Source organism: Hyalella azteca, unplaced genomic scaffold (genome assembly GCF_000764305.2).
Source record: "Hyalella azteca isolate HAZT.00-mixed unplaced genomic scaffold, Hazt_2.0.2 contig6466, whole genome shotgun sequence".
Lineage (NCBI taxonomy): Eukaryota > Metazoa > Arthropoda > Malacostraca > Amphipoda > Hyalellidae > Hyalella > Hyalella azteca.
Window position 1 is genome coordinate 38,593 of NW_025936627.1, and position 25,898 is coordinate 64,490.

A 25,898-nucleotide genomic window follows, 5' to 3' on the forward strand; every position below is an offset into this window, starting at 1 on the left:
TAGCTCTTGAAATGCATTGTGTGTGTTTTAAGACACCCAATGTGTTAATTCATTCCTATGAGATTAGCAGGTCACTCATGCGAGTGACGTCAAAAATATCCAATCACCATCAACAGAATTGTCTAAAGGACATTTTCGTCCTGACATTGCAGGCAGCAGACTCACCACCGTACAAAATGTAGAGGTGTTTAAAGTAAAAGCACTAATTGATCGCATTTGCAGATGGAGAACAGATTTTATTTCTATAATTTTTCTCACATCAAAATAAGCGATATATATATCACCTGAATATTGGATAAAATAACGAGCATAAGCTCTTTTTGATTTCAGTGATCCGATATAGATTTCAAATTAATTTCATGGTAAGCTATAGCAATTAACATTGATCTCGAAGACAGACTTGCTACTCAATACTCATTGAACCCGAATACAGGCTTGGAGCCCCGCTAGTCTTAGAGGCTTAGAGCCCCGCTTAGGAAATTGCAGACACAAGAAGGCAAGCTATCCGAGAATGAGCTGTGTGCTAATTTGATATAAATGCTTGTCTTTCTGATGAACACAAATATGAACAAATATTGAACGAATTATTTCAGTTCCAATATATCTTTGGCAATAATTTTTCGTTTTGTTTATGTTACTGATCAATAATCTTTTTCTGCGCGACTTTCGTAGAAAATATGAACGTCGTCATGGGTTTCTTCGGTAGAAGATAAAATATGATGCACCTAAACTGTGCAAACAATCGGTTTTCTGGTATATTGATATTTCATTATCTAGTAAAATTAGGGAATATGTTTTGATACTATATATATAAAAATAGCAAACCTTAAAAAAAACTATAAAATATTTCCGCTACTTCCGCAGGAAATTTATTAATGTACTACGTCTTAGTACAGTATAGTTCCAGAGGCGCTAAAGTTCGGCCTATCACCGATTTTACACAAGGATCGAAGTTTTATAGTACAGGGTTATTCTAAATAATGGACTCAATTTAAAAAATTCGGAATTGTTTAAGTATGAACTAACCATGAATTATTTGTACACCAATAGAAAGAGAAATATCCACATTTTAAACATATTTATAAATGTTGAATATGTCCCCTTGTGCTGCACGGCAAACATCTAAACGCTAGCCAAGCTCGCCCCACACACGAGAAAGCATATCTTCTGTTACTGAGTGCACCGTAGCAGTGATACGGTTCTTGCCAACTGTGCACATCTAAGAAATGAGAGATGATGAGTAAAACTAAATTTGAAGTCACCACCCCCCAAATAACATAAAACTTGATATATTAGAACATGCGTCAGATTATTTGTGTGATTGAATATTTCTGGTCATGTTAGTTTTACGCGCGAGATCATTACCTAAATTCGAAAAATAATTATGTGAAATTATGACATTATCTCAATGAATTGATAAAAAAAATAATTTCGCATTCAACATACGAAACCTAGACCAAAAAGCAGCTAGCAATACATTAACGATCAGACACCGAGCGGAATTTATTAACTTAATCAACTCGGCAACGACGATGAAGAATCAGATGACCAGGCACACCGGAAGAGCTATGCAATTTGTTCTTGTTGAAGTTTTGTATGTTGAAGTGTTGGATTACTTCATTTACACTGTTATGTAACAATTTCGAAATTAGGTAATCTGTGCCTGTAGACTTCAAGACGATCAACTTTTCGATTCGAAGAAAAATCGTGAAACATAAGTACATTTTAAATTCACGTGAAAAATTCGTGGAAAGTTGTAACTAAATGTCGATTAGTAATTATAATTATTAATTGGTCTCGTAACATGTAGAAAAAGATTAGTACTGAAGCCATAGCCGCGTTTGACGTCATACCCACGTCACTATCGTCGGCTGCATAGAAGGTTTGGGTTGTGCTTGTGAAAAATCATTGATGCGGTCCATAATAAGTTTTATGGTATTTCATTCTTTCTTTACGAACCACTCGACTTTTCCATGCGGTGTAAATACCGCCCCTCAACAAAATAATTATGTTAGTGTAACGGACTATGCCTCGGCTTCCAAAATAATAAATGGTGGAGTTGCTTGCCAGGCAAAGTGTGGCTGCGGAGCAGATGAAGTTTCGAGCTTTGCACGAACACTTTGCGTGGTTGGGTAAAATTTGAAGCTGGATGCTACGCGACGCATCTGGAATCGTGGTATTGTCTGAACAGCTTCAATATTCCGCTGAGGTCGCCCAAATTTTGGCTACTTCGGTCCATTCAACAAATTTAGTGAGAATTACAAAATTCCAAAAAAAAAAAAACTGCAGACTAGACGAACCCTCAAGCCTGAATAAAAGTTAAATAAATTACTTGGCGCGGAAAAATGTTTAAATAGTCCGGATGTGCAAAACTGCTGCTATAGAACAAAAAGTTGCCGTGGGCACGAATGATGTGGCTGCATTAATATCTCAGGCTCAGAAAAGTACAAATGAAAATAATACCAAAACATTATTTTCTGTTATCTTAAAGCCTTCATTGGTCGTCGTTTAGAATTGTTTATTTGGGCTTCGCAAATTCAGGCAATAAATCTAAATTTTTTGACTACGTCTATGCAAACGAGCTCGATGATATTTTTAAAGTTTATTCTAAGTCTAAGCAACGAGTTTATTTTTTCCATGCACTGTTTGGGGAAATACTTGACTTTGCAATAGTCGATATAATTTCATTTATGCCAGATCAATCATATCACGTCCTTTCAACGATTGCGAAGTAAGGCAGAATCTGATGGAAGACAAATCTGATGCCCCATTTTTGACGGCGTGGTGCGATGATCCGAGCACCTCTCGAGGGACTGCTGAAGCTGCCATGCCAGAGCTGGAGGTGAGCAAAGTATTTCAACAAGGAATTATTCGAAAAGTCACACGATCGTCAGAAGTCCTAGGATTTCGCGCTCCTATAACGGGGATTGTTCCTGAGCGCCCCACCGCTGAGCTCGCGGTGTCTGACTGCATGTCTCAGTTGTGGTGTTAAGTTATTATGTAGGTAGGATTCCTTACATTTCCCTTCACTGTCTCTCTCGTGCGGGCGGCCGACGCCCCATGTAAGCGACCTCATGTTCGAGTGTCTTCGTTTCTGTTGCTTTTCACCTGTCTCTCCTTGTCACTTCGTCTCTCTGAGATGCTAACGCTGCTTCCTTCGAGCCAGCTTCAGCGGACTGGACAATTGAGACCTTCCGCTCCTTGTGTGTGATGAACAATTTTTGATTTGAGAAACTTTCGATAATTGAGACCTTCCAACACTTTGGTGATATTCATCTTGACTTCCGGTGCGAGATAGCTAAATAACTGAAGCGCCAGTAAACATGTGGCCACTAAACTATACTAATTGGTTATTCGACAGTAAGGAGCGCAACATGGCTGAGGCGCGTATTCGAGATTGAGATCATGACAATACTCTCTGCCTTTGTTATGCTTTCGTTTATGACTAAACTACTGAAATATGTGAAACGACGCTTTGATTTCAATTTATTGTTCAGACGCAAAAGCTTGTGCTCAAAATCCAGACCCCACAGATTCAGGTGAGAATTCCTTGAGGGCAGTCGATGAGATTTAAAACAATTCTCAGAAGGAGATGACGTAAATGAAAAATTACACATGGTTATAGACAGAAATCTATCCTGTCTTAATTTTGAACGCTAACTATCATACCCACACATTAGTATCTCGTCTGATAAAGACACTCTTAAAGTTTTTCATCTTCTCAGGTCCACATACAGGTTTTGGCTATGATGTAGTAGGATAAGCAGTGAACACCTAACCTAGTGCAGAAGTCACTCTTATTAGTTAACTCTGATTCACACTACGAAGGCTCAAAACACTAAACGCTTTTTTGTTGCCCGCGTAATGATTGTACGGTTGAATAAACGGATATTATTAATTCACTGAATAAAAACACAGTGCATTCAAACTACCATATTAAGAATCTTCTGATAATGTCGCGGCTCCCGACAGATCTTGAGGAGCGCTCAAGTCGTAAATTATTTCAGTTTGTCTTGTAATTTCTTGCATTGATGGGAGGGGAGGGTAGCCTTGCACCACCAATTTTTTGCACCAATAAGCGCTGAATCGAACGCCTTGGATCTATCCTGACATCCACCAATCAGCCGTGAACTACTCGGCTTTGTCCTACTCGGGCCTTGCATAAAACTGCTGCTGCGACCGGGGCTGTATTTCCGATGATTTAACATTTGCGCCGTGCTCGTCATTGCTCGTCATCATTGACTTCATAGTTACTAGATTTATGTGAAAATTGCGTGGATATACAAGTTAATTAAGCTCAATGAAAATTAAACAATTGGGAAGTTTTCTAGAATATTTTAACTTTTTATAAGTGCATCAATAGTAAAACCTGGACCAATCTATGTCATAAACGTAGTAAATTTTGTTTTTCCAACTATATCATAAGAACAATTCATGAACACATCAGTCTTTATCATAACGACTAAAACTGTTCGAAATAGGAAAATGCAGTTTCGAAGCAAAGTCCAATCTGTGAACAATAACTAATTGTATGGGAAGGCTTATTGAGTGGTAGTATAGTAGTAGTTTTGTTGTATGCTTAGTAAGCTTTTTTCTAATTAAAATGTATTTTTGTCTCTGTTACCAGCACGGCAGCGGAGAGTTATCAACATCTGAAGGAGCTCCAGATGAAGCTGGGGATAGAGATGGTGTTTCTGGATCGTCCAGCCCCAAGCCACGCACCGAATATATTACTGAATCACTTGACCTGCAGCAGCGCCACTTCTATGAGCATTCATATTCATCAGTGAATCAAACCACACATTCTGGCCGTGAGGAATTCAGCAGTGCTGAATATCAGATTCAGCCAAGTAACAGTGGTGAACAGACGCGTGAAAAGGTAGACAACTGCAGACCAGGTAGTTCTTGCGCGAGAACGGAAGAATTGAAAACTAACGTTCTTCCAGAAAATACCAAAAAGGAGAAATTAGTGTGCGCGCAGTGTGAATATTCATGTGTCGGTAAAAAACAGTTGAATCAACACGTTTTCCGTATGCATTCAACAGACCGACCGTATCGCTGCACGGAATGTGAATATTCTACCGACATAAAATCAAACTTGAAGATTCACAAACTCCATAAACATTCAATGGAGAAACCTATCAAGTGTTCGATGTGTGAATACAGTTGTGTCTCGACGAAAGATTTGAAAAGGCACATTCGTTACAGGCATTCATTTGAGAGGCCTCATCAGTGCGACGAGTGCAATTATTCTTGTGTGGTCAAAGAAGAGCTAAAGAAACATGTTCTCAAAAAACATAGAAAAAATTAACTTTTTAGATGCTCGCAGTGCGATAAATCATATCTATCAGAACTTCGTCTAATTCATCACGTTGCTGATAAGCACCCCGCGGAGGAGCCCCTTGCCCGCCCTCAAGTTTGAACGTGCTTCTGTCAATAATTCTCTTTTAACTTTAACGTATTCATAGCGATCATCCATCATTAGAACCACGTTACTGCGTCCTCAGTAACATAATTTACTGTTCAGTATATATCACTTATTGACTTTCATCTGTTGGCGAGGGTTTTCATCTTTCATTAAAGCCTAATTAAGGCTAGGAATGCCTAAGTCGCTATAGATCAACATGTTTTAGCAGAAAATTAAATCAAGAACAAAGTTCCCATGTCACATATGAATTAATTCCATTTGAGACTTTTATTGAGATTTTTGACAAATTACTTTTAACGTCTTTTTAATCCCTTTTATACAGGGGAATATATTTACTACGAAAATCTTGCTGTCAGCGTCTTGCTCTGCAACTTGTTGTCAGCGTATTGCGTACTATTTGTGATCTAAAATTTGCACAATTTACGAATATTTCTTGAGAAAAGTATTTGTCTTTATACCTTTATATGATCTGACTGAGTATTCTTAATATTCCATATTTAATCCAGTATATATTAACTTCAATGAAACTGCAATGTGTATCCATAATACACATATTTGGTTTGCAATAAAAATATGTTCGAGCGTACGCATTTATTTTCCTTGATTATCTCTCGTTGGCAGGGAATTTCCAGTCAAGCTACTACAGACGCTGTCGGTGGATTGAATGCGTTTCAGATTAATTTATGAAAAGAAAAATTACATTTTACATAGTTTTTCCAGAGTGTAAGATTCATAAATGACTTAAGACAGAAAGCTGAACAGGTTTCTGGTCTAATCTTCATTTATCTTCCATCGTTTGTGTTCGTAAGCGTCGCGCTACTGCCGCAGCATCTGACTTCAGGTCTTATTGGCAGGGTTAGGTCATTGCGAATGCAAGATTAGTAGGTTACCTTGTAATATCTTTCATTGTCTTTCGGTATTCGATACATCGCCCTCTATTCTAGTAACGAATTATTTGTACTTATACATTTTGTGTATGAAGAAGACGTTTTGAATGGTTGCTGATGACAGTTTTGTGACTTCCGCAACTAGATGACCTCATCGCTAGGTACCTAATATAGAAGCAACGGCGATTCCATTATTAATATGCTCATTATAAATATTCACTCAAAATCACATAGAAACACGGTTGGATATTTTAGATGTTACTAAATTTTGAATAGTTGGATGGCATCATACTTGAATTGATAAGAAAGAAAGCAATGGCCGTGTCATCACGGTCGAGTTAGAAGAGGCGTGAAGTTCAAAGAATAGATTCTGAGGATCTGTTTGCAGGTAGCAGTAAACTTCTAGCGGGAACATCGCCACCCCACCGAATATCAAGCGTGTTTTAATTACTGAAGCTGGTGACAGAGAAGGCATTCCTGGATCGTCCAGCTCTCGCCACGCAGGCTTTCTTGTTCAGCGTTCAAATCTGACACCAGCTTAGCTCCTGCAAGTCAGTACCTGACCTGCAGCGACACATTCTCAATGGGCATTCATCAGTGAATAAAACCACACATTCTGGCCGTGAAGAATGTAACCGTACAGAGCGTCAGATTCACCCAAGTAACAGTGGTGAACAGTCGCACGAAAAGGTGAAAGACTGCAGATCAAAAAGATCTTGTGCGAGAGCAAAAAATATAACTCACTACTCACTGCAGTGAGTGACAGGGAGCGCATTTTATCGTCGACGAAAACGTTAAGTCACGGACGGACAAACGGACGGACATGACAAGCACAATAGGGCATTTTTTCCATAAATGAGAAAATGTGCAAAAAAACTAGCGTCTTTCATGAACAACCTATCAAGAAGACATTATATATACATTTCACTGTCTATGAATATTCTTGTGTGAGAAAAATTAACTTAATTAATAATTAACTTAAATAATAATTAATTTTTAATTTTTATTATTATTTAATTTTTAAGTAATTTTTATTTAATTAATAATTAACTAACGCGGAGTGTGAATCTAAATATGCCATGAAAGATGCATCATTACTTGTGAATGAATCGTTCAAGACTAGGCAGTTTGAAGACATAGATCGCTTGAAGAACTTATAGACCAATATGTTTTAACACCAAGTAAAATAACTTGTAAAATTTTATTTAATTTTTACTTTGTGAATAGTATTTTTTCATAATCTCAACATTTTTTATGTAAAAAATTTGATGATTTTTTAATAATATTGAAGTAAATAATTTTAAATATATTATGTATTTATTTTTTTCGTATTTTGATGCGAAACCAAATCTATATATTATATTAATAAGCCGTCAATGTAATGAATATCGAAAAAATGGAATTTTTGGCTGGTTATAAACATTTATTCCATTGCACAAATTTCTTTTCCTTGCCGAGTCAATATTGAAATGTGATATAAAATGAAGCCGAGTGTAGGAAGAGTTTTAATTAGAAATTAATTTGGATTAGACCAGGCTGGATAGTGCTAGGGTTCAATCCTCATTATAATGGCGCTCACGGTCTCTCATTACCCGTGAAAATGACAATAATTTTGCCCCGGACTTGTTCGTGAGAAGTTCAGTGAGATCGTGCGCTCATAGGGCATCTCTTGGTGACGTCATAACACAGATCTCTTGACGCCAGGCTTTGCTTATTACCGAGTTTAGAATTTGCACCGCTGTTACCTACGGACGCGTGACAATCTTCAATCGCGTGTGTGTTGCAGCACTGTAACAGTAGTGCTAAAAAAAACATTTGTGCGCCAAAATACTAAGTCCTTCCACCGGTACTTAGATTTTTTCAAATTAAAAACTATAAGGCATTCTGACGCGACAACAGTACTGTATAAGCATTCTCCCACGTCAACAGTACTAAGCATTCTCCCANAAACTAAACATGAACCTGAAAAACACTGATCTGGTCTAACATCACTCCAGCTGAACGTAGAACTACTGCTGAAAATATTATTCAACCTCGACCAACCGTGAAGCCTGAAGTTTCGTCTACTGTTAGCCATTTATCAGCTTTGAATGCATTCTTTATCAATGACATCACAGCTATTGAATACAACGAAAAAAATTCAACCAAAAGGCATTCAAGCACGAAAGAATGCAAAATTTTATTACATAAAAAACACTGACCATGATTAATTTTGTGGTTACAAATAAAGGAATGTGCATTTAGCATTATGAAGAAGCACTAATAACACATACTTGCTTCATAAGTTTGGAAATAATAATAAGAACGCCGACGAAAAATAATCAGTATTTTTTATTACCCTTTTGCCCATGATCCCCATGTGGGACTTTTTCTTTAAACTACTGCTCCTCTCATTATATCCTCTACAACCTGTCTCTTATACACATCTAGATGTGTATAAGAGACAGGTCTAGTAGCTACTTCAAACTATCGTCAGTCATGAAAATATCCGGTCAAATGACACGAGTTTAGATCTATGAACAAGGCACGAAAAGGAAAAGAATCGGCGACAGGCCACATCAGGCCTACACTTCAGCGCCGACATCACTATGTTATGTTATGTTAAAGCTTGCTGCGTGTCAGCTTTAGCAATCTAGTTTCGCATGAAGGCCGTTTCAAACGAATATTATCATCAAACGACGTTTAAATTGCTCGTTGACGAAGAAGTTATGTACAGAGACAATTTCAAGTCACAATATTTTAATTGAACACTTGTCGGAGACTCCACCGGTTTTGAACAATCCATCGTCAGTTAGCAATTCACTTTGGCCTTATTCATGATTACGATTCACTTTGCACGAGCGATAAAAACTCAAATTGGTTAATGAAGGGCGAAGTTAGTAAAGAAAATAATTAATTACATTTACTTTTTAACACATTTGTTGTAAATTCAGTCGTATAGACCGACTTTACTTGTATTAATGAATTTTTTGAGAGATGGAGCGAGACTCTGTAACATTAAATTGAAAACCTAATGAACTTACTGACACTGACAGATCCTTTGCTATAAATTTCTTGTAAATTATCTATTCAAACAATCATTCTTTAATAATGTTTGTTCGATCTTTATGATCTAAAATAAGATGACATAGCGTACCTGTTTAGAAAGTAAATCTACCACAAAAACTTGGCACCAAAAGTTCACTCTTTCGAGCAACGTCAAAAATAGGCAAGTTAACTGCTGTGCCACAAACCTATTCCATAAGGAATTATTTCCGACGGTAGTAAGTTTACTAAAATTTAGTACGAAAAAAACAAAAATGCTTGCTTCATATTCAATTGCCTGATTGAATGTGTGAAATGCAATGAATAATGAATTGTGTAATGTAAATGCATGATAAATTATAATTGATTGCTATGCTTGACAATTTAAAGCATGATATGAGGAAAAAAAATGTTAAAAATTTTTATTGCTAACTAAGCCAGTTGGAATATTATTCGGGGAACGACATGCTTATCTTCTGACTCGCAAACGAGCTTGCGGCCCCGCTTGTCTGCGCTATAATATTAAACCTGGTTCCTGTCCATCTGATTCTTTATAAGTAGGATTATTTTACTTTAGATTCCTCATGTTAGATTTTACTGTTTAATTTTCTCAACGCAAATTGATCACCTGTCTGTACATAACTTTTTATCGAAGACACCCATGAATTTTTGGCAATTTATGCTTAGCACATAAGAAAAAATAGTCATAGCTTAAATTTGGAGACGGATCTAAAATGCGAGAAAGTGTGGAATACTTGTCATAATGCAACGCGTGTTAAGGAAAACATTTCCTGCCTTGTTTCTCCAAAAATATGGCTCTATGTTCATAAATTGGTACAACTAGGAAGAAGTTGTTCTATAACGCAGGTGATGGTCTCGCTGCAGGCCTGTCTCATCGCAAATTTGGTAAATACGAGCCGTGTTTTTACGCGGACCGGCGGAGTTCTAATGCATACATTGGATCCTCTGACGGTTTTTATTATCTAAACATTGGAAAGCCGAATTTTTCATATCAAGAAATCACATGGCAATGAGAGATGTAAACAATCGGCACTAATTATTAATTATCTTCTGAACTAATATCTACTAGAATTATTTCTAGTAATATTTCTCTCAAACTACACTTATAATAAATGAAATTATGAAAACGTTTGTCAAATATTACGAAATTTTGATATTTTGTCGTATGCTTCATGCTAATAAATTGCGCCTGAGCGGATCGCCAGGCGGTTGAAGTCAGCGGTGTTCCTCTTACTGTGGCCAGTTTAGCTAATTTATAGCCAGATTTGGCGTTTAACTCATCGAGCGAGAAAAAGAGTTCAAACGCCTAGCTAGTTCTCTAGCCAATAACTTCAGATAATAAAAACAGAGAGCAACTGTTACAGCACGATGCGACGGCAGGCAAGGTCATAAATTCTGCGTAACTTTCTGCGCTAAGTGAAAAGATTGAGATTTTTCCAGCGCCGTCTGCGCGGAAAATCTTAACTGCGCGGTCCACAGGCTTAGTACAAATAAATTCCAGAAAATTAAATCTTCCTTAGAATGGTAAAAACAATACGAACATCACGTTCTAACCCGAGGTTCTCACATTCTTTTTATCTTAGTTTAGTTTCTCATAGAAAGATAGATTTTTCTTTGGTACTGTTAAAAAAATAGCGATAAAGTGATGGGTTTCTTCGGTAAAAATTGATGCATTGTCGAATGTTCAACAAAGGTTAGTGTAGTAAGAACTGCACTCTTGATTTGATATTTAAAAATTTCCTACTTTATTATCTTATTATTGTTATCATTATTATTGTGTAATGGAGCGGAATATAATTTCATGTGCAAGCTAGCATGGTCAAAGCTAAATAGCCAAATCCGACACGTGCGGATAGAAGTTCCGAAATATTAAAGTTAGCAAATTGCGCTCTAAAATAAAGTTTAGAAATATTTTCCAGGCATATAAGCTATGGCCTAAATAGCATGGCAATAAGTTATGGTCAAAATTACTCGTATAAAATTTGTTGTTAATATTGATTACATGATCTATTCGATATTTTATCCATTATTGGGAAGTTAATGGTTTAAATTTGATTATTTCCACTGAAAACAATGTAACTTTCATGTGGAAGTGGTTCATCGTTTGAAGATTTGAATCTATAAAGACTCTCTCTTTCAATGGTCCTCGTAGGACTGACCTAGTAAGCGTATATGGATGTTCGCATGAAATAAGACTTTGGTATCAGTATGTAAGTGTAATAAGCTGGAGCTCTACATTACTGGAAAAATTAGACGCCAACGAAGGCAAATTCAAACAATAACGTCGAACGATGCTCAAATTGATTTTTTAGGGAGGCAATAGATTAAACTGTAGAGAAAATGCCGAAAAATGCATCATATTTTAATTGAAAATGCTTTGTAAATCAACTCCGGCATCTATTAAAAAACTAAACAAGTTAGGTATGAGCAAATGTTAAGGTTATGTCTACACGAAAGAGATTATTGAGTCAATTGGCTAATGAAATGAGAATTTAGTGAAGAAGCCAATTTAGGATTTTGTTATCGCTTTCTACATACAGAAGAAGTATGTAGAAATAAATACCGATTGTGATCAATTACATAATTAATGATAAAGGATAACATTGTTCGTCGCAACTCAATTATTAATTGCTAATAATTCAAGTATATCACACTTGATTGAATACAATTTTTCATTGAATATGGAGCTGTTCCCTGAAACGTTTCATTAAAAATATCATGAAGTTATGTTGTCAGTTTTTTGTAACCAAATTCCTACGTAATTTCCGATTTGAGGCTCATTTGTCCATAATATTTGCTTGAAACTTCGTTTGTGTGAAGTAATGGTTTGAAAGTTTTCACGTATCTGTGTCCATTAACTAGTTTTCTAATGCTTTGTCATAGAACCAACGATGCTAGTCTCAGCGTTATTCCTAGAATTACTGCCCAGCTAAATTTATTCTAACAAATTAGTAGGTCACTCATGCGAGTGACGACAAAAATAAAGATAAAGTGCCAAGTGAAAAGTTACTCAGGCAACTAAAACTCAAACGACATTTTTCCCCTAAATCTCGAAGCGGCTGGCTCACGATCAAAATACTAAAAATTATACCAAGATTTTAGTGTAAAAGCATTAATTAATCGCATTAAGAAATGAATAATTATGGATTTACACTCGAGAATTCCATCCAAATAAGAGTAAATGATAAATTTATAATCGAAACTTTGGATAAACTGATGAGCATAATTCATTTTCAACTTTAACAACCTGCTTCAGCTTTTTGAATTAATTTTATGGCAAGCTTTTGTAATTGTAATGTTTCTCGAACACAAGACTGAATTATCGCTATTGTATTGAACCTGAATACAGGCCTTGAGCCCTGATAGTCTGCTAATGAAATCACAGACACCAGAAGGCAAGCTATCCGAGAATGAACTGAGCGGTAATTTGATATAAATGCTTGGCTTTCTGATGAAATTAATTAGTTTTAGGTTTCAATTAAGATATGATAGAAGACGAATTTTCAGTTTTGCTTGTGTTACTGCTGAATAATGGTTTTCTACGTGCATTCCGTAGAAAATATTATCGTGGTCATGGGTACTTTCGGTAGAAGATAAAACATGATGGAGTGCTAAACTGTGCAAAACAATATTGGTTTTCCGGTATATTGATATTCCATTATCTTATAAAATTATGAAATATGTTTTGAAACTAGAGTTACCAGGCAAATACCAGTCCCAAAATACTTATTTTATTCTATAAGAGAGTGACAAATCTTAGAAAACATTTTCGATCCTTTCGCTGCATATTTATTAATGTAATGCATTTTAGTACATAAAGTTCCATTGACGCTGATAAATAGGCCGCGTTCGGCCTTTGCCGATTTTACAAAAAGGAGCGATAGACCCAATTTTGAAAATGAGTATTTTTTAAAGTATAAATTGTAAATGAATAATTTATACACAAATGGAAATAAAAATTTCCACATTTTAAACATATTTATAAATGTTAAATATGTCCCCCTTGTGCTGCACGGCAAACATCTATACGCTAGCCAAGCTCGCCCCACACACGAGAAAGCATATCTTCTGTTACTGAGTGCACCGTAGCAGTGATACGGTTCTTCAGATCAACCAGAGTAGGGACTAATACGAAGAGCATCTGCATGCGAAATAATAATGTTATGAAAATTTTTTATACCTACTCATTAAATCCAGTGTTAGAACTAGCAATCCCAGGTGAAAGTCTACGCTTGCTTGCGCTTTATATAAATATTGCGGGAGCTGAGGAGGAACCTGCTGAGAATAGAGCGACAATACTGATAAGCTTCAGCCTTTGAGCTGTGGTAATTTGTTTGGGAACTCTTTCGTGGTACTTTGTCCTCTCTATTTATGTTGCGAAATTTCCATTAATTTATATGGGCTGTCAGATCTCTACTAATGGAAATACAAATGCAAATAACATAAGAATGTATGCGGTAAATTGTAGATGGGAAGAAATTCGTGAGATTATCAAGCCTCTTCCGTGTATCCGGATCTAGTCACTTCAGCCCTATAGTCAACGAATACATTAAAAGTCGTGTATTCATTGTATTTATTCGTGGTACATACCACTACTCGATCTAAAGGCCTGTTAGCCAGTGGCCGTCAGAGATATAACACAATTGTGTCCATATGTCATATGTTAATTACCGTATTTATGTTACCAAGCGAAAACTACGGCATCAATCGGAAATCGGTCCACCTGTTTACCGATCTCTGGTCACTCTCTGAATATGTGTTCTAAATGCCAACTCTGCACATTTAAGAGATGACAGGTGATGAGTAAGACGGAATTTCCATTTGAAGTCACCATCCCCCAAATAACATAAAAGTGGATATACTAGAACCTGCGTCAATTTCTTAGGTAAAGGTTATTTGTGAGAAATTGATCTACTGATGCTCCTGGTCATGTTACTGACATGAATTGTTTTTTTTTGGCATTAGATCATTACCTAAATTCGATTGTTATGTCTGTGCAATTATGACATTACCTCTTTGAATTGCTAAAAATTATTTTGCATTTAACATAAGAAACCTGGTCAAAATTTGCAGCTAGTAAGAAAATACCATCAGACGCCGATCGGAATTTATTGAGTGAAGATCAACTTGGCGACGACGATGAAGAATCAGATGATCTGGCCCACAGCTGCAGCAAGTGCTATGTAGGCAAATTGTTCTTGTTGAAGTCTTGTATGTTGAAGTGTTGGATTACTTCATTTGCTCTGTTGTGAAACAATTTTAAAATCAAGTAATCTGTGCCTGTGGAGTAATTCTAAGTGAATTTTTAAGACTATAACTCAAAGATTCAAAGAAAAATCGTGACACAGTACGTTTTAAACTCGGGTTACAAATACGTGGAAAGTTAAAACTTAATGTGGATTAATAATAATAATTAATAATTGGTGCTCGTAACACATGTAGAAACAGCCTATAGTCATTAAGCCAGGGCCGCTTTCCCCATCGTTATATGTGTCGTGAGTGGAACATTTTATGACGTCACACGCACGTCACTATCGTCGGCTGTAGAGACGCTTCGGGCTGTGGTTAATTGTGAAAAATCATTGATGTAATCCATAATAATTTTTCTGGTATTTCAGTCTTTGTTTTCGAAGCACTCAGCTTATCCGTGTGGTGTAAATACCGTCTCTCAGCAAAATAATTGTTAGTGCAACGGAAGATGCCTTGGCTTCCAAAATGGAAAATGGTGCCCTCCTTGCCAGGTAAAGTGTGGTTACAGAGCAGATGAAGTTTCGAGCTTTGCACGAACAATTTTGGGGGTTAGGAGGAATTTGTAGGTTAGATGAACTTTTTATTTAGGAATTCGGAATTACCGCGAATAAATCTAAACTTTTCGACTGAGAGCTCAATGATATTTTCTGAGCCTAATAATTGTGTGTAACGGGTATATATTTTTTCCATGCTGCCCGGTTCGGGGATATACTTGATTTTAACATGTCAAAATAATAACTTTATAAATGGTCGATCAAAATAGGAAATAAAATTATACTACGTCCTGTCATCCATTGCGAAGTAAGGCAGAATCTGATGGAAGAAAAATCTGGCGCCCCATTTTGGAGGGCCTGGTGCGATGAGCCGAGCACCTCTCGAGGGACAGCTGATGCTGGTAATGGCGAAGCTGGAGGTGAGCAAAGCATTTAATAATGATTTAATTGGGAAGTGACACGAATGGGTGATTTGTAAGCATTGGGTAACTTGAAAACGGATTCACTTCCTCTCTATAGCAAATACTCTCTACCTTTGCAGGAGGACTTGGGAATCCGACAGTAAGAAGGCCAATATGGCTGAGACATTTACTCGAGACTGAGATTATGACAATACTCTTTTTTCATGCAGTTTGCTTTAGTGGTTAAATTTTGTGAAGTGAACCTTTGATTCATTTTTTTGTGTTCAGATATGGCAGATGGTGTCCCATCCCCAGGCCTCAGAGGTTCAGTAGAGAACTCGAAGAAGTCAAACGATGAGATTGGATACGAGTCTCAGAAGAAGAAACAGGTAAATAGTAACAGGTAAAATACATGTTGAACAACACAATAGACGAAAATTTATCCTGCCTTAACTTTTAATGCTAATAATCATACCCACGTACAAGTTTTTCGTCTGATAGGGACACTGTAAAAGTTGTTCATATTTTATCAGAGACGAACATAGTCTGCCTTCTGGTCTACGGCATAAGTGTATGCGGTCATCAAATCAGTACCACAGGGAGAGCTTTTCCTGAGTAAGATTCCCCTCCTGCTGCTGTGCTGCCATACCTCAAATGAACTGTTGTGGGTAGCGGAGGCATACACTTAACTGTGTTGTGAACAATTAAGTGTGTGCCTTAACCCAATACGAGTACCTGTAGTGCTTATGTCACGCTTTTCAGTCACTACTGACCCACGCTGCCAAAACTTGCAACACTAAACGCTTTTACGTTGTTATGATTTCAAGGTAGAATAAACTGATGGTACTCGTTAAATGAATAAAACCAACGTGCCTTCATACTATAAAATAAATAGTCTTGTGATGATCTCGCGGCTCCCGACAGATCTTGAGGAACGTGCGCGGCAAGAAACTTTGTGTGGCCCGTAATTTGTTGGATTGATGGGAAGACATTGTGCTGCATCGGCCATGGTTCCTCTGGATGGAACATAATTCGTGGACAAATTTATAATTTGAATAACGAAGAAAAAATTAAGAAAATTACATGTTTGACACAGCTACGAAATTGACTTAGCTTTGTTTACTTGCATGATGGGCTTGGTTGTATTTGTATTGCATTGTAATTGTATTGTATTTGTATTTTTTTCATCATATTTAACGGCAAAATGAGGGTATGGGTACTGAATTAAAACATTAATTACGTGTAAAATAAACATGTATAGATTAATGTTTGACGTAATTACAGTTGCGAAAGACACAGAGACGTGCATAGATGCGTAAATTTAATGTTTGATATTCACGTTTCAACATCTCATCACTCCTAATTCCTAAACATATAGCGGAATTAACCGCTTTGGAATTAAATGTTTCCAATCAATTTTAAACGTTAATTAAACGTTAATTAAACGTTTTGTAATATGAAAACTCATTTATGGAAGCATTAACATTTCGGTGATCATACTTTTATTTAAACGAGGCTCACTAAGCACGAGTAGTAGTGGTAGTATACGCATCCTCCTTATTTGATATTTTACGTAGAATTCATTGTTGTCTCTGTTATACCAGCACGGCCGTGGAGCATCGCACACACCTGCAGGAGCTCCAGATGAAGCTGGTGACAGAGAAGACGTTCCTGGATCGTCCAGCTACGAGCCACGCACCGAATGTGCTGCTGCAGCACCTGGCCTGCAGCAGCACAGTCTCACGGAACATTCTGCTGCAGCACCTGACCTGCTGCAGCACAGTCTCACGGAACATTCTGCTGCAGCACCTGACCTGCAGCAGCACTGTCTCATGGAACATTCTGCTGCAGCACCTGACCTGCAGCAGTACAGTCCCACGGAACTTTCATTCATCATTCATCATTCTGGCCGTGAAGAAGGTAATCGTACAGGGCATCTGATTCAGCCAAGTAGCAGTGGCGCACAGTCGCACGAAAAGGTAAACAACTGCAGATCAAAAAGTTCGTGTGCGAGGACAAGAAAACTAGAAACTAATGTTCTTCCTAAACCTGCCGAGACCGAGAAATCACAATTCACGCAGTGTGAATATTCATGTGTCAGAAAACGACAGTTGAATAGTCACTTTCTCCATAAACATTCCACAAAGAGACCGTTCCGCTGCACGGAGTGTGAATCAGCATTTGCAAAAAACGCATATTTGCGTAATCACTTTATCCGTAAGCATTCCACGAAGAGACAGTTTTACTGCGCGAAGTGTGAATCAAAATTTGTCACAAGATGGGAATTGAGTCAACACGTTGGCCATAAGCATTCAGATGAGAGACCTTACCGCTGCACGGAGTGTGAATATTCGTGTGCCACAAAAGCAAACTTGAAAAGTCACGTTCGCCATAAGCATTCCGAAGAGAGACCTTACCGCTGCACGGAGTGTGAATATTCGAGTGCCTCAAAAGCAAACTTGAAAAGTCACGTTCGCCATAAGCATTCAGAAGAATGACCTTATCGGTGCACGGAGTGTGAATATTCGAGTGCCACAAAAAGAAATTTGAAAAGTCACGTTCGCCATAAGCATTCAGCACTGAAACCTATCAAGTGCTCAATGTGTAAGTTCAGTTGTAAAGACAAATACAACATGAAAAGGCACATTCTTTATATGCATTTATCGAAGAGATATTATCAGTGAAGCTAGTGCAATTATTCCCGAATATATATGCTCGAAATACGACTAAAAAGCATTTGTACCGTCCAAACGTTCGAAATAGGAACTTCATCATTGCTCGCTGCATGTGCGAGTACCCATGTTTCTCCGAACTCCAACTAAATCATTGCTTTTTCAACAATCACCCCGCACGTAGGAGCCTTTCCCGTACCCGAAAGTTTAAATATTTCCTTACCAATAATTATTATCTCACTCGTGCGTTTTCATAGCGATCATTTATCGTGAAAAGTTGAGAACCACGTTACTTCGAGCTCAGTAAAATTATTTACTGCAAATAAATGATATTATATATCATTTGTTAGCTTTCATATGTTGGTGAACACCCAACTCGCCTTTAGACAACACATTCTAGCAAAAAATTAAAGCAAGAACAAGATTCCATGTCTCAAATTAATTATCTTTATGATATATCTTTTGAGAATTTGGATGAATTACTTTTTTAACGACTTTTTATTCCGTCTTATACAAGAAAAGATAATACAAGAAAAGATAAGATATTTATTTACGAAATCTTACCAATATAGGTTAAAGAAATAATCTCCTGTTCGTGGATATCACTATACAGATATACTTCGAAGAAGGGATATACGAAAAATGTGATGGCAAATATGTTGAAGATTTTAAGTAATCTTTCCCACCGGCACCATTTATTTACTTATTAGTATTTTTGTGTATTTTTTCTTAATCTAATTTTTCATCAACTGTCGGTGTGGTGCATTATCCCCAATAATATAATAGGAAGTTAAAGATAAAATTGTATGTCGTTATACTTCGACATGTTCTGATAGAATAATCTGCAAGGACCAGTATAATCTATTCTTTGATATCTGTGATGACACTGCAATGTATATCAAATAATACCTATTTTACGCATAATACATTTATTTTAGCTTAAAATATACACGTTCGTTTTCATCCCTTCTTGACAGAGTAAATCCAGTCACGCTCTGTACGTATACGCCTTTGATTATATGAAAGTGTGTCTGATTATTTATACGAAACCAACTATATTTCTATATTATTTATCATGGAAACATGAATAAAAAATAATCCGAAGAAAAAATACTGATTAGGTTTCAGGTTCAAGCTTAATTTATTTTTAAAGCTGATATCGGTGCTATTATCTTGAAAATAGTTCTATGAACACATCGTTTACGTCACAGCGCAGATCTCGGCCATCTGACTTATCTTATTTGCTATGTAAGGTTATCACGGTAGCAGATTAATGTGAATTTTTCTACATAGTCTCTCCTTAGTGCGGGTTGCCGACGTCTCTTGCTTATCAACTGCTACCGCCCCTAGCACAAGACGTTAGAAATGTACTTATATCCACTACTAATGCCCGTAAAACAAGACGTTAGAGGTGTACTTATCAACTACTAATGCCCTTAACACGAGACGTTAGAGGTGTACTTATCCACTAATAATGCTCTTAACACAAGACGTTAGAGGTGTACTTATCCACTAATAATTCTCTTAACACAAGATGTTAGAGGTGTACTTATCCACTAATAATTCTCTTAACACAAGATGACAATAGGACTTGGTGAGTATGGGACGCTAATTATGTACCGACAATTTGTGTTGCCACTGATAGTCAGGACCACCAAGCGAGTGTAAGATAGAGGAGACTAGCTCCGAAAATTAGTTAAAATAAACACAGAGCATAAAATATCCTCCTCGACAATCAGTCAAGTATTAGAAAGTGGTGACATATTAAGGAATTTACAGGGGCACAAGATCGGTATAGATACACTGCACCGTTCTATAACACAAAGTGGAAATTGATACAATCAACCCAATACCAAGAATTATCTGAGAAACGCACCGAATTTTGAGCAATTATGGTGCCGTGCTGAGGCATTTCATATTGATCATATCGCACACCCCAAATTATATAAACAGTATCTTTATTAGCACTCTCATCCGTGAATTTTATCTCATGAGTTATAGCTGTAAAAAGTAATTAAGAAATTACAGTCAAAAAGGAGATTTTACTGTAGAATGAACGAGTAAAGTTCAGCCCGTGTAGAAAACTAAATTTTGTACAGATTAATGCGCGTCATCGGCATCGTGATTCTGATCTACTTCAAAAACAAATCTGAAGAATGCTTTATTTCAACATGAATCTAATTACTCTCATCCTTCGCTAGAAATTTAGAAATAGCAGTAAAATGACCGCATGTTGCCCGAATAGATAGTCTCGTCAATTTGAAAATCATGATATTCTGCATTCACTAAATCGAATACTATTATAATAATCATGATTATACCTAAACCGTCGTGTTTTAGGAATATTTTGAGTTTTTGTGGTTTCCAACCAAAAGAATCCAACTTTAACGATTTGATAATGATTTTTAGTTGACCAATGTCTAGCTTGCTTCAGAACTTTCGTTTTAGAACAAAAAATTAACAGGCGCGATTCAGTCAAGTGGTTCTATAAATTTTGTTTAGAAAAGATTAGTCGGTACTATGTACGTTTTGGTGAATAATCTTCCGACAGAAATCTACAATAACCATGCGCTTCCTGACAAAATTATCTTAGATTATTGTTCTAATCTTGACGATTTCTTCTACTAACAGGAGCCGAACACTGCGGATTTTTCGACCAATTTTAATGTCATCTAAGCATTTGATCTGTGCATGTTATTATTTTTTTGCAATTTTCGTTGATTCTTCTTATGTAAACTATGAGCGAGTGGGTCGTGTGCTTTTCTGTCAATAAAAGACAATCATGATTGAATGGTTCAAGGTTTGCTCACAATTTAATGTTTTAGACAAGTGATTTCTTTGACTTGTGGGCTTGTCAGGTGCTTTATAGGCAGGGTAGGTGGGCCGGGTGGNAGACGCTGAACGCTTTTTAACAGGTAAAACAAGGCGGAATGTTTCAAGATGAAGGAACCGAAGCTTTGGATTAATCTAAACCATGTGCACCCACCACACGATACAAATGTTTGGTGTTCACTTCAAATGTTTTCACTATAAAATTTAAAAAGTGTTCAGATAAATTCCTACTTGCATGTGGCCCAATTTAGTCCTCGCTACATACGTCCATTTTTCCAATCATTGAGTATAGGCTCTGAACCAAAGATTGAAATGTTATGGCATGATTCGAGATTTTTATTATTATTTGTTATGAAATTTATTTGCAAATTTGGCCATGTCAATATTATAGGAGAAAGTGCGGTAAAATGGGGCATAAGGAACAGAAAGACACGTCCATTATTTTATGTATTAAAATTTAATATTGAACAACAGCATAAGGTAATAATAGCACATAAGTTAGTGCATTGATTGACGTAGCAGAGAGACGTGTTGCCCGGTCCTGCATTCCCTGATTATCAACATTTTGTTTAAAGTAAGCCAATTTAATATTTTTCTTATGGTATTAAACTTAATAAGTGTGTCTATTTCACGAACTAAATCTTAATTTTCTGTGTGATTAATTATTATACAATATGATCAAAATTAATTAAATTAGATAATTAGTAACTTTGTTCATTAACATTAAAATCGCGGCCAATTGTTCACAGCCAGGCTGTTCGGGGTACAAAGAGGCAATTCTCAAATCGAACGAGGCGTAAGGACTGCATGGAAGATGATGGTATTTGAAGAGACGCGACATTAATTTCAGAGATTATGGAATTGTCGTAATTTCCATTTGGTTTTTCTGGCACATTTGGTAAAATCGTTGGTCGAAATTGTTCGATTGGGATAACCTGCCTGCTTGAAATTGGTAGCTGCGCTAAGCCTATTAATCACAGAGACGCGTGGTGTCACATCTGCTTAAATGTCGGTACAAATTAGTGAGGCATCAAAATTTAAGAGTTGAATGTGGAAAATTATAATGCATTTTGCATGAGTCATTAATAATTCCAATTTATAATTGTTGATGCTAAGTTTCAAATTTATTTGCAGTCTATGTAAGTTAGATATAACATAATTGTCTCCATATGTCATATTTTAATGAACGTTTTTAAGTTATCAAGCGAAAAACAATATACAACATCGATTAGAAATCGGTCCACATATGAACCGATCTGAGGTCACTCAGCAATATGTGCACTTTTGCTAATCCTGCAGATCTAAGAAATGAGAGATGATGAGTAAATCGGAATTATTATTTAAAGTTCCCGCCGCCCAAATAAGATAAAAGTGGACATACGAGAACTTGCGTCAATTACTTTGGTAAAGATTATTCGTGAGAAATTGATCGACTGATGCTCCTGACTGACATGGGCCCGTATGCTAAATAGGGCACTAGCACTACGAAGTAGCACTACGTACTACAAGCCGTAGTGCCTACTAGTGCGACATGGAACACTACGGTTGGCATGCTAAATAGGGCACTAGCACTATGAAGTAGCACTACGCACTACAAGCCATAGTGCGGTACTAGTGCGACATGGAACACTACGGTTGGCATGCTAAATAGGGCACTAGCACTATGAAGCAGCACTACGCACTACAAGCCATAGTGCGGCATGGAACACTACGGTTGGTATGCTAAATAGGGCCAAAAGCATAACGCGCACTACAAAAATCTGAAGTATCCTACACACCACACTTCACGACGGCACTACGGTATATTTCACTTGTTTAATTCGTCAGCTATGAATCTGTTTGGCTTACAGCAAAGGCATCATCGCGTAAAAATATCAGGAACCACATGCCATGAATAAAAAAAAGTGTACCGCTTCAGTGAATAACATGTTATTCTTATGGCTGACATTTTCCTTGGCAAAACAGATAAACAGCGTAGAAGTAGAAAATACTTTTCTTGTTTTTGATACCATGTTTTGAATTTTCTTTTTTTTTCTGGAGTCATTTTAAATTCTTCTGCAAGAACTTTCCACTCTTCTCTCTTTTGTTCGATGTATTTGGGAAACGTGGACTTTGAATATATGATGGGAAAGGTGCGCAGACGCATTGCAAATTTCAGCTCACCATCACAATTTTCACTAGTACCATTACCATCACAATTAGACATTTTGCATCAATCTTCTGCAAAGAATGAGAATTACTTAGGGAATAATTAATTATTTGAGCATTTAACTACCATTCTTCAATAGACTAATAGCGTAGTGCGGCACTATATAGTACTCTAACAGCGAAGTAGCACTTCAAAGTCTTTCTGCATACGAATCAGTAGTGCGACACTAAGCGACACTAAACATTGTAGAGCTACTTCGAAGTGCTTAGTGTCTGTGACGTATTTAGCATACCAACAGGACACTTTGTAGTACATAGTGCTACTTCGTAGTGCTAGTGCCCTATTTAGCATACGGGCCATGAACTGTTTTTGCGCATTAGATCATTACCTGAATTCGATTAATAATTCTATGCAATTATTACAGCACCTCAATGAATTGCTAAATAAATGAATTTCACATTCAACATAAGAAACCAAGATTAAATTTAAAGCTATTAATAAATTTCTCTCAGACTCAGATCGGAATTTATTAAGTGAATGGCGACGACGATGAAGAATCAGATGATCTGGCTCACAGCAGCAGCAAGAGCTATATAGGCAAATTGTTCTTGTTGAAGTCTTGTATGTTGAAGCGTTGGATTACTTCATTTGCTCTGCTGTGCAACAAGTTCAAAATCAAGTAATCTGTGACTGTGTACCTAGTACTTCTAAGTGAATTGTGAAGACGATCAACTTTACGATTAGAAGAAAAATCGTGACACACAAGTACATTTAAACTCGCGTGACAAATGCGTGAAAAGTTAATGTCGATGTATAATTATAATAATAATTTGTTCATGCAACACGTGTAGAAATAGCCTATAGTCATTAAGCCAAGGCCGCTTTCCCCATCGTTATATGTGTCGTGAGTGAAACATTTTATGACGTCACACGCACGTCACTATCGTCGGCTGTAGAGACGCTTCGGGCTGTGGTTAATTGTGAAAAATCATTTATGTGATCCATAATATTTTTTTCTGGTATTTCAGTCTTTGTTTTCGAAGCACTCAGCTTTTCCGTGTGGTGTAAATACCGTCTCCCAGCAAAATAATTAATTGTTAGTGCAACAGAAGATGCCTTTCCTTCCAAAATGGAAAATGGCGCCCTCCTTGCCAGGTAAAGTGTGGTTACAGAGCAGATGAAGTTTCGAGCTTTGCACGAACAATTTTGGTGGTTAGGTAGAATTTGTAACTGGGTTGAAATAGCAGAGATATGTGGTCGACGATGTGGTTGACCACATCTATTTTCCAGATGTGGTCGCCACATCTGGAATCGTGGTAGTGGTTGAACAGCTCTAATATTCCTCTGAGAACGCTTAAGTTTTGGCTGTCTAAGTTTATTCTACAAATAGAGTAAGAATTACAAAATTCAAATAAAACTGCTGACTCGACAAACACTCAATCCGGAATTAATTATTTGGCGTGAAAAATTATGAAAGTGGTACAGGTGTCCAAAACTGCAGCTATTGATAAAAAATTGCGTAGCTGCATTAGTATTTCAGGTTTGTTAAAATATAAATGAAAATGATGTCATAATATTATTATCGGTTAGCGTAGAGCCTTCATCGGCCGTCGTTTAGAACTTTTCATCAAGGTTTCGGAATTTCCGGCAACAAATATGAACTTCGCGACTACGCTATGCAAACGAGCTTGATAATGTTTTCTGAGACTAATAATTGTGTGTAACGGGTATATATATTTTTTCAACGCATGGTTTGCGGAAACATTTAATAATAAGCTTAGTCAAAATAATAAGCTTATTTATGCTATATCATAGTAGAAAATAAAATCTTATTACGCCCTGACATCCATTGCGATGACAGGAGGTGAGCAACGCATTTTAATGATGACTTAGGGTACGTACACTGTGAAAGCAGGTTGCCAGCGTGCTGGTTACCTGCTGAGGCTGGCGCCTGAAACAAGCGCGAGAGGTTCACAGAGGAAGCAGGTTGCCAGCGTGCTGGTTACCTGCTGAGGCTGGCGCCTGAAACAAGCGCGAGAGGTTCACAGAGGAAGCAGGAAACCAGCTGAAATTGAAAGGGTTTAGGTTACTGCCGTTCTTCAGGCAAAAATGCTAACCTTTAAGGCGAGCGTCTATGTGGTAAAAAAAACTTTTTTTTATTTACGGACGGATCACTTTGAAACTTGGTACACCTATGTAAAACAGAATTCTAAGACTTTTTTGTTCGTGTCAATTTTTCGAAATGGATGGTTTAAAGGTACAACTTCTTCAAAAATGACCATATGCCAAGCAGGTTGAGCAGATAAGAATGTGCAGTACATTCCGGTAAATAAGTATAAGCAGGTTGTCGACAGAAGTCTATTCGTACAGGTTTTCACTGTGAACACTTACATTATTATCCTATGTTCATTCATGTGGCAGGTTGGAGCAGGTTGCCCGCGCGGGCAAACCTGCTTTCACTGTGTACGTACCCTTAATTGGGAAGTGACACGAATGGGTGATTTATAAACATTTTGTAACTTGAAAACATATACTCTTCCTCTCTATAGCACATATTCTACCTTCGCAGGAGGACTAGGAAATTCGACAGTAAGGATGAGACATTTATTCGAGACAGAGATCATGACAATACTCGCTTTTCATGTAGTTTGCTTAAGTGTTCGAATTCTGTGAAGTGAAACTTTGATTCATTTTTTTTTTGTGTTCAGATATGGAAGATGGTGTCCCATCCCCAGACCTC

General features: G+C 37.1%; 2 protein-coding genes across 2 annotated transcripts; both read left to right on the forward strand.

Moving 5' to 3' along the window:
- The first annotated feature begins 2,608 nt into the window (after positions 1–2,608).
- On the forward strand, positions 2,609–6,010 carry LOC125178010 (RE1-silencing transcription factor-like). The gene is made up of 2 exons (XM_047880851.1): positions 2,609–2,842; positions 4,628–6,010. The coding sequence occupies exons 1-2, from the start codon at positions 2,747–2,749 to the stop codon at positions 5,309–5,311; spliced, it is 780 nt and encodes a 259-aa protein (XP_047736807.1). The 5' UTR covers positions 2,609–2,746; the 3' UTR covers positions 5,312–6,010.
- Positions 6,011–14,822: 8,812 nt separating this feature from the next.
- Positions 14,823–22,903, forward strand: LOC108680961. The gene is made up of 5 exons (XM_018169893.2): positions 14,823–15,101; positions 15,434–15,523; positions 15,794–15,894; positions 17,110–17,425; positions 22,860–22,903. Exons 1-5 carry the CDS (start codon positions 15,059–15,061, stop codon positions 22,901–22,903), a joined length of 594 nt encoding a protein of 197 aa, XP_018025382.2. The 5' UTR covers positions 14,823–15,058.
- Positions 22,904–25,898: the final 2,995 nt, after the last annotated feature.